This window comes from Lactuca virosa, chromosome 5 (genome assembly GCF_052849685.1).
Source record: "Lactuca virosa cultivar CGN04683 chromosome 5, Lactuca_virosa_CGN04683_v6, whole genome shotgun sequence".
Lineage (NCBI taxonomy): Eukaryota > Viridiplantae > Streptophyta > Magnoliopsida > Asterales > Asteraceae > Lactuca > Lactuca virosa.
Genome location: NC_136430.1, coordinates 323,422,325 through 323,432,735, shown reverse-complemented (window position 1 = coordinate 323,432,735; position 10,411 = coordinate 323,422,325). Strand labels below are relative to the sequence as shown.

At 34.4% G+C, this 10,411-nt stretch overlaps 1 protein-coding gene and 1 pseudogene across 1 annotated transcript; both read left to right on the top strand.

Annotated features, from left to right (window-relative positions):
• Positions 1-1,782: 1,782 nt before the first annotated feature.
• LOC145111391 (myosin-2 heavy chain-like protein) lies at positions 1,783-5,207 on the top strand. Its single transcript, XM_079047674.1, has 6 exons — positions 1,783-2,082; positions 2,350-2,472; positions 3,103-3,261; positions 3,356-3,528; positions 3,611-4,925; positions 5,050-5,207. Exons 1-6 carry the CDS (start codon positions 1,969-1,971, stop codon positions 5,113-5,115), a joined length of 1,950 nt encoding a protein of 649 aa, XP_078903800.1. The 5' UTR covers positions 1,783-1,968; the 3' UTR covers positions 5,116-5,207.
• Positions 5,208-8,504: 3,297 nt separating this feature from the next.
• Positions 8,505-10,411, top strand: LOC145113160 (QWRF motif-containing protein 9-like; annotated as a pseudogene).

The following is a 10,411-nucleotide window of genomic DNA, read 5'->3' as shown; positions in this document are numbered from 1 at the left end:
CGACACTTATAAGAATTCAATGGCTGGAGAAGTCATATGGCATCAAATCGAGGATGAAGAATCGATAATCAGTTTGTGTTTACAATGGATTGAGATGATTATATGAAGAAGTTGATAAATATTTGAAGAATGCAAGAACAACTTGAGAATGTAGATAACGAGAAATCTGGAGTAGCAAGCCGTTCCATGTAGGGTTATTTTCGTCACATTAAGAAAAGAGAAGAACGTGTTCTACCGAGTTCCACCTATTTGGGTAGGACTATTTTTTTAGTAAATTGTCCTATTGGACTGGGTCAAATTTCATTAGTTCTTGTTCCAGACAAGCCAAACACAGATAGGAAGTTTTTTAGTTCTGTTCTATTCCACTTAGTTCTCCTCACCAAACGGGGCCTTACAATTTTGTTGCATGTCAACCAATTGACAAATTCATGAGATATTGTGGTTTACAATCTCTATTTGTACAATAAATAAATGAAGGTTTAAATATTTCAAACTCACTTACAAGTCAGTGAAAAGGGCATAGTCACCCTTTCAGAAGATAATATTGTGGTTTAGAAGCTCGATTTGTACAACGGGTAAATGAAGACCCCTACAAGGTCGATTAATTTGTGCAACAAATAAATGAATACCCCAACAAGGACGATTTATACAACAAATAAATGAATACCCCTATAAATGAAGATCCCTACAAACTGGCTTCTAAACCAATTGACTAGTTACCATTAATCTAGTAGGTTACAAAATAAATGACATGACAATATTATGATGTGGAAGCCACGTAAAATCTTATGTGGTAGGATTGAGTTTCAAATATAGTGTTTGCATCGAACCCAATTTCACATATCTTTTTTGGTCGATTAAGAGGTTCAAACTCACTTAAAAGTCAGTGAAAAGGGTATACTCACCCTTTTAGGTGACATTTTTTTATTATAATGTTTAATGTTTAATTCTCGTCAAAGTATTTCTTCACAAATGGCATCTAAAGGTCAATCTAATGGTTTAAAGTCACTTAAAAGTCAATGAAAAAGGTGTGCTCACCCATTTCATGAGATGATATTGTGGTTTAAAAGCTCGATTTGTACAACAAATAAATGAAGACCCTACAAGGTCGATCCAGGAGATGTTTAGTGAGTTTAAACCACTAAATCAACCTTATAGGGGTCTTTATCTACTTGTTGTATAAATCGAGCTTCTAAACCACAATAACATCTCCTAAAAGGGTGACTATGCCCTTTTCACTGACATGTAAGTAAGTTTGAACCATTGGACCGACTTTCATTTATTTGTTGTACAAATCGAGCTTCTAAACCACAATAACATCTCTTAAATCCGTCAATTGGTTGACATTACAACAAAATTATAAATGTAACGACATAATTGAGAAAAAAAAACATCGATGTCAAAATTAAAATTTTATGGTAATATAATGACTTTCTTGAAATTTGAAACTCGATGTCAAAATCAAAATTTTGATAAATTTAGTGACTTTATTGTAATTCGAAAAAAATAGTTACTGCAAAAACAGAAACAACCAGTCATTTGATTGATATTGCAACAAAAATATAAATATAATAACATAACTGAAAAAGGTAAATCAATATCAAATTTTAGTAACTTTTTTGCATTTTTTTTAATAAACCAAACCATTTCAAATCCGGTGTTTGTCTGCCTAGGGACCTTGGGCCGAAAACACTTGAGCCCAGTCCACCTGTTTTAATCGTTGGAGCGACATAGTAAGTATCCTGCACCGCTGCTCCATACGATCAACATCCAAATCTCAAATTTTGAACACTGCATGAAACAATTGTAACGGATACTTCCTTCGTTATCGTTATCAAAAACAAAACCCTACTTCTACATGTTTCTCTAACATCGCCATCTTCTAAGCTTCATAAAATTACGTTCTCAACCGGCTATTTTCATTTTTCATCACGTCTGATTCAATCATTATCCTGATAATCGAAGAAAATGGATTTGGGCTGCTTGGATTTGGGTTGTATTGAAAAGCAAACCAGTCAAAGCTCAGTTGATTCAGATATAAACCCTAATGATTCTTTGCCCTCAAGTTCGAAGCCTCCAAAGGTATATATCTTTCTGCAATTCTCATCAACGATTTAATTTTTTAATTTCTCCATTGATTTTGCTTTCCGATTTGGAAGTTTTGCTTACCTGTTATGATCAAACCCTAGATTGATGAATTATAGATTTTTTAGATGTATCTCTTCAATCTGGCGTTTCACGCCCTGGTCGCTGACTATTGCTTTAGTAACTTGTGTTTTTCCTGACTATTACATACTCAACCAATTAATATCATTTATATCTCATCTGATTCATTCGTTGTCGGGATAGTCAAAGAAAATGGATTTCGGCTGCTTGGATTTGGGTTGTATTGAAAAGGAAATCAGTCAAAGCTCTGTTGATTCAGAGATAAACTCTAATCGCTCTTGTCCCTCAACTTCGAAGCCTATAAAGGTGTGTATCTTTATGTAATTCTCGTTATCTGTTTAGGTTCTTGATTTTTTCCATTGATTTTTCCTTCTGATATGTTCCCTTCAATCCGTAGGCGTTGCTTTAGTAACTTGTGTTTTTCCTGGATAATTTTCTTCAGCGTTGGTTTCGGATTGTAGTTTGTTTGATTTACCCTAATTTTATTTGAAGTTACAATCTATTTTACATTGATGTGGGTGCCTACTATCTAAACGATCTACAATCTGTTTTGCATTGATGTGGGTGCCTAGGATCTTAATCCTTTAGAATCCTGTGTGTGTTTATATGTGTAATAGTTAATTACCAAATATATCCACAGAGAAATTGAAAAATAACAACGATTCGGCAACTAATTGCCTTAATATGGGCTGAAAATACATTTGATAGCCAAATTGTGTATATGATATGCATGAATGCTTATTTCTGTTGTCTGATGTTCCAATTTTTGTCTAAAATTTGTCAAATTGGTTGAAGTTACACTAAACATTTAAGAAGAAACCATCTCAAACCATTTCTTGTGACTTGTGAGACTCAGATCCATGAAAATAATTTGATTACTGTTGCATAATGTATCGATTATCTTGTTGATTTTGTCTCTTTTACTAAAAAATACAGAACAAGATAAAGAAAGATCCAAATCAGCCAAGCCCACGTCCTCTTAACAAACTGGCATCTCAGATTAAAAAGCCTACTCGTAGAAAAACTTCACCTCTCAGCTGGTTTCCACGCAAGAAAGTGGATTCCTACCTAACAAGAAAATTAAAATTACTTCAGGTAGTGTAACTGTAACCTATTCTATCTTCTTGTTCAATTACATTAGTCTTGAAAAATGCATCTAAATTATTATTATCATCATTCATTATTTCAGGAAGTAGATGGCATGAACTCAACTCTTGATGAAACTCTTGGTGACACAAATCCCCATTTCTCAAAAGTCCTCAGAGAAAAAATAGCAGTTAAAGAAGCTGCTCATAGAGCAATAGAGGCCCGAAAAGCTGCACTTGTTGAAGCATCCTGGTGTCGAATACTTCATGCAGCAAGGTAAAATATGCAATAAACCTTTTTTCTTTATTTATTTCAACTTCTACTTCTACTTTATCTAATCAGATTGGTATTTTCACAGAATTGAGAGTAAAGAAGCAGAATCTCTTCTGGCAAAAGCAGAAGAAACTGCAACTGAAGCTTTTGAATCTGCAAAAGAAATCGGAGTCATCATGTATGACATACCAGATTGCTCAACAAAGCTTTACAAAATAGAAAAATCATCCGAAAGTGGACAACATACAGTGACAACATCTTTTGACACTGCATTTGAGGTTGATAAACAAGTGGCAGCTGCCTTGAAAGCTGCATTTGTCAGACTCTCAAGTTGTGCATCCATAGGTGAAGCAGAGTTTAAAGAACTACTGAAAAGAATAAGTCAAAACCCTGATTTAGATGAAAAGAATCAAGATTTATGTGAAGAACCCACTCCAGATTGTGAATCAGAATCTCAAAAAAATGAGATGGAATTGAGTAAGGAAAAAGAAAAGGAATCTCTTGTGGACATGATGTTGGAAAGACTAAAAAGTTTAAAGGAAGAAGAACTTGCCTCTCTTGCCACCATTGTTGCAACATGTGGACTCAATGCCGCCCTAGCTGAAGCCCAAAATGGTGGTGGTGGTAAAGCAAGCAGGAAGCAACACGAAGAAGAGCTTCCAGGGCTTGATAAGTTTCTAGTCAAACGTTTGACCAAACTTGAAAAAGAGATACAAGATGCAAAAAATGCTAAAAATGGTAGAACCAAAGTGGAAAAAGTAGATGATACTCAAGAAGGGAAGACAAGTACAGAAAGAGGGTTGGAAGGAGTTTTGGTGAAACATTATTCGAAATTGGAAAAGGAGATTCAAGAGGCTAAAAAGAACAATTTTGATAAAAACAAGAAGGATTTGAAAAAGGTTGAGGTTGAGGTTGTTCCTGAGTTGGGAAGTATGCTAATGAAGCATACTTCAAAGCTTGTGAAAGAGATGGAGGAGGCTAAGAGAAAATGTGGGAGTGAATACGAATATGAGCCAAAGGTGAAAAGATCTGAAAGGTTGAAACAAGAGATGAAGGAAACACCGAGTCTTGGTGAGGTTTTGGTGAAACGTGTGTCGAGACTTGAGAGGGAGGTTCTAGAAGCAAAGAAGGAAAAGGAAAATGTTAATGGGAATAAAGAGAGAGTGAAAGAGAAGGAAGATAATGGTGTTGAGAGTTTGGAGAAGATTTTGGTGAAGCCCAAGTTGAGAGTGGAGAGGGTGAAAGTGGTTGTTGGTGGTTTGGAGGAATCTGGTGAGCAGATAAAGAACCCGTTGGTGGCTAAACGGGAAGCAAGGGAGAGAGAGTTGGAAGCGGCGTGGGGAGGTATGAGTTTTGGGAACTCTATACGCCCAGGTCTCTCTCGGCTTCAAAGAGAGAAGGCAAGTTTCATTTCACTATCTGTTATCTGTTATCTGTCATCTGTCATCTACTACTGTTATTAATATTGTTATTGCTTCTGTTACTGATCTACTTGGTTTTGTTTGGTTTTCTTAATTAACATAGGCTGCGTGGATTAAAAAAGCGGAAGAAGAGGAAAAGGGAGAGATTGAGGGGCCAAGATTGGTATAAGGTAACAATGAATTTGTAAAGTGTGTTGATGATTTCATGTAAAGTGTCAATGAACAATATTTTTTGGTGAATGAAAGGCAAAGCTTTCTTTATTTCTTTCTTCACTAATAAGTTCAAGGAAAAAGGTTACTAAAAAGGTTTGCATTTTTGAAGTTTTCTATTTTTCCTTTAGAATTTTTTTGTCAAACTAAAACATTTTTTTACCACGTTTCATGTTATTGTGTAATGTCGTTTCGTTCAATTGCATCTAAAAGTCTTATTAAATATTTCAAAACAAAACTTGTTAATATAAAACTGATCGGTATATGAAGTACACACAATACTTTATTTTAATATGAAGTACACACAAAAAAAAAAGGTGGAAAGAGTCCCCATTAGACATTCATTAGTCAAAACTAAGCTTAAGCAAATCAATGAATATGATACTTGTATTTAATATAAATATAATAAATAACTGCCTGTAGTGCATTTAATAATAAAAAAATCAAGAGCAAAACACATAAAATCCATTATATGCCCTGGTAATCTATATTTAAGTCATTTAAATTTGACAAATTTTCTATATCGAACACTTTAACCTTTCTGTTATAACACAGGTTAAAATGAACACAATACAAAAGTTTGTCAAATGTTTGTGGCTTTAATAAAAACGTTGATAAAATTATAAACTTGGATGACAACTACAAAACTTAAATATAGTGGGTTAAAACACAAAAATAACAACAATACTGTGTCTTTTATGTCACTTTCATTGAGACTTATGTATTCAGCTCGATGATCAATATTAGGTCGAGCTATTATTTGTCACCATGGATTGTGTGATAAGCTTAAGTTAACATCATGAAATTCTAGTGACTTTTTTATAATTTCAATATTTGTAACCACTATCATTTGTAGATTAAAATGTTCAAAGGACATTTGCAGCCATTGATCGTGATAGACTACACCCAATTAAAGGGGGAGTACGTAGGCACCATGATTTTTACAGTTGCTATAGATATAAACAATTAAATTTCACTTTTAGTCTTTAGAGTGGAGAAGAGGAAGAATGGAGACATTTGGACATGGTTTTTAAGGAAGTTATAGGCATATAGATGTGCATGAATTTATCATCGAAGTCTAGCAAATAAGACGACCGCTTAATTAGTAGTTTTGGAAGACATGCAAAAAATATAGGGAAATCTCTAGAAAAGTTCTAAAATTTTACCCTAATTTACGAAAAAGTCCCAAACTAAAATTTGTTTACAAAAAAGCATGAATTACCGGTAAAAATGGCGATTTGACCCATTTTTTTCGGTTTACCGGTTTTATTACTTACATGTTTCACTAAAGTCCCATTATTTTACCCTAATTTGCGAATAAGTCCCAAAATAAAATTTACTGATGATTTGACCATTTTCTTCTTGTAACATACATTTTATCGGTTTTATTGATGATTTAGACTCATAGTCATTAAATTAGCTGATAAAATGAATATGATGGGTTATATAATGTCACATTTACTGTAAAATTTGATATGCATCTTATCGGCTCATTTGTGACTATGTATCTACGTCAGCAATGAAACCAATAAAATGTGTTTCCAAGAAAAAAGGGCAGAAAATGAGTTGATGTCTGATGAGATGGATATATTGGGTTACATAAGATTAGATAGACAATTTGATATTTTTTATAAACGTAAAAAATAACGCAGTTATTGTTAGTTTATGTAATTATTGTAGTCTTCGTTGGATGCATTTTATGTTCCAAAAAGATATACAATACATCAGGATATCAAGTTTTATGCTAAACATAGCATTATATAACTCAACATATCCATCTCATCATCTTATTTAATGACTAGGTGTCCGGGTCAGCAATGAAACCGGTAAAATGTATGTTACATAGAGCAAAGGGCCAAATCATCAGTAAATTTTATTTTGGGACTTATTCGCAAATTATGGTAAAATAATGAGACTTTAGTGAAACAGGTAAGTAATAAAACCAGTAAACCGGAAAAAAGGGGTCAAATCGTCATTTTTACCGGTAATTCATGCTTTTTCGTAAACAAAATTTGGTTTTGGACTTTTTCGTAAATTAAAGTAAAATTTTAGGACTTTTCTTAAGATTTCCCAAAAATATATGGTATTAAACTTCGAAGAACATATCGTTATAATATAATGGGGTCCATTAATAATAACAAGTCTATGAACACAGTAACCAAACACATAGGAAATTTCTCGATTATTGTGTTTGTTGAATTTTCTCGATGTATATTATAAGGCTAAAGGGAGTGGCTCGCCACTCCCCCTCGCTAAGCCTTCGTTAAATAATCGCTATGACTCCCTATTTGCTCGCTAAGGCATGTGCTAGTTTTGGCTCATCATTTGGTTGGAGAGAGGAAATGGAAGAAGAAAGTAAGGCAGGTGGTCCCCATTTGATTACTTCAGCTTTATATGTCTGTAACTCCAGCTTTAACCATTTGTACCTTTTTTATAATTTATTTTATTTAAATATTTAAATAAAAATTTATTTGATTTAAGAAAAAAATATTTACCTTTTAACCACATCACCACTCCATATCATCATATTATGCTTACGTGTCTATAAAAACATGACGTGACAATATTTTAGCACATGCTACCGTATGTTACCACTCCCTCTAGCCTAAGAGTAGTACTTGAAACACCAACGGAAGGGAGGTAAATGTAATTCTATATACATGAGTTCTTTACTTACTTATATGAATTAAATACTTTTTTTTATTACGTACAATGTAAATTAAAAAGTGTCGTGGATCTAAATCAAAATACATATACTAGTAGAAAGTGGTAGTCTTCTAGTTTATCTCACACACATGCTAACGACTTTATTAAGCTTAAATTATTTAGAATCCAGTGGATTTGCATAATAAAATACATCGATCGGTATACGAGGAGATAGTGAATCCTATTTTACACCCCTCCAAATTGGAGACACCTAATAAAATGATTGTTAACCACTATTGATACACAAACATTAAGAAATAATCATAAGATTATTCGTGTAGGAGTGATTAAAAAGACCGAAAACATGATTAGTGCAACTTAACGTTTTTCTTAAGCAAAATCACAACCTTAAACACCCCTCTCCCCTTCATGGAAAGATGCACACGACCACTCCGATCACCTTCCACCCAACCACCGTCTAACTCTTTCTCTTTTCTTCTCTTTGTAGCAGTAAAAAAGAAAAATAAGCTTCGTTACTTCTCGTGATCTCCAACCGGACACTTTGTGTCTGTGTGGTTTGCATAACATAGTTCTTAAAGTCGTTACCATCATTCAGATAAAAACGGGTTTTCTTTATTTATTGTTGGTTCAAACCCAACATTGTGAGGTGAGTTTTTGAAGATTTCATCTGGGGTTTATTTATTTTCTTGTTTATATGTATCTTTCTTGATGATGGTTGTTTCGATTTCTGAAACAATAACAAACCAAACAAGAAGACCTCCATTGTTGTCGTCTGACACAGATCACGGCGTTATTACACTTAATAACTCAACAAGACATATTTCTTCAAGTTCTTCACATTCAAATTCAAAATCATCATCTGTATCCACACCTATGTCTCATAGAAGGTCTCCATCTCCTCTTGTCTCCAGAGATTTGACTACTCCGGCTGTGAAACGGTCGGTGTCGGCTGACCGAAGGAGACCCACCAAGCCGGATCTTAACTTGAAACGTAACAACGCCGGCAGAGAGGTGTCCATGTCCGCAGCTGCTAAGCTTTTGGTAACATCCACTAGAAGTTTGTCTGTGTCTTTTCAATTAAGGTGAGGTTTCTTCGCTTCCCTAGACCAAAACGACACCTAATTTGAATAATGTCAGAAAGAGTACCCCTGAGAGGAAGACAACTGCTTTCCCTTTGAGAAGGAAGATCGACAATGGAGGAAGAGATCATGGGGAGAACACTAAACCCATCGGATTCTTGATGCACATATGTTGACTGTTGAGGCTCTTTTATAATCGGCAATTGCAGTGGCGATATGTGAACGCTAGGACTGAAGATATATTGTTGAAACGAAAACATGCATAGAACAAAGGTATGAATGTATGATCACTAATTATTTATGCAAATTGGTTTAAACATTAGTTATTTGTGTTTATACAAACTCATTTCAGTGCATATTTGCATTGAATTCAGAAATATCTCTGGAACACATGGGTTACAACTTACAACCTCGGATCTGCATGACTCTGTCACTAAAAAACAACACAGATTGCAATTACTAAGGCAAAAACTGAAGTTGGCATCTATCATTAAATAACAAGTAAGGTCTTTTCAAAAATTTAGTCGTGATCTTGAAAATCTAATTTCTTATATCATCTTCGTGTAGATGGGTTTTCTCTGGAAAAATGGGCTTGTTCAGATAAAGACCATTCAAGATCATTGCTTGGAGCAATTAAAGATTTGAAGGGCAACATTCTTCGTCTTCTAGTTGGTGGTGGTGCAACTGTAAGTGACTTGTTGATGAATTTATTAGGTTGATATCCAGAGCATGAAGGATGCTATAAGTTCAGCAATGGTTGTGATTCAGGCAATGGGTTCATCAATACACTCACTCTGTTTGAAGGTAATGCATACTTCTAATTTCACTAATTGTTCTTGAATCTTGAAGCCCATACGATGGGAAAATGACTTAAAAGCCCAACGAAGTTCCAAACCATTCAAAAAACCCCAATCATGTTTTGTCTGTTCAAAAAAACCCAACGAACTTAACATTTTGTCTAAAAAGTCCAACAAAGTTCCAAACCGTTCAAAAAATCCCAATTTTGTTTTGTTTAAGTTCGTTGGGTTTTTTTTGAACAGTCAAAACATGATTGGAGTTTTTTAAACGTTTTGGAAACTTCGTTGGTCTAACAAGTCATTTTCCCGATACGGTAATAAGTCACGTCATCTGTTTCTCTTATTTGACTTTCAGGAAAGTGTAACTTAGTTGGGTTTTTTAGACAAAATGTTAAGTTTGTTGGGTTTTTTTTAACAGACAAAACATGATTGGGGTTTTTTGAACGGTTTGGAAACTTCGTTGGGCTCGTAAGTCATTTCCCCCCCCCCCCCCCATACGATTAGAAGTGTGTCTAATCAGGAATCCTAATGGTGATTCTCAGGCAGAAGAAATGAATTCACTTGTGATGGAGCTTGCAAAAGTATCTGCGAAAGAGAGAGCCCTCATTAGGATCTGCAAAGATTTCTTTTACATGGGATGTATATATTGATACAGAATATGCGGCTTCAGTCATTTACTTTCCCTCTGTCATATTATGATCATGTAGTATTT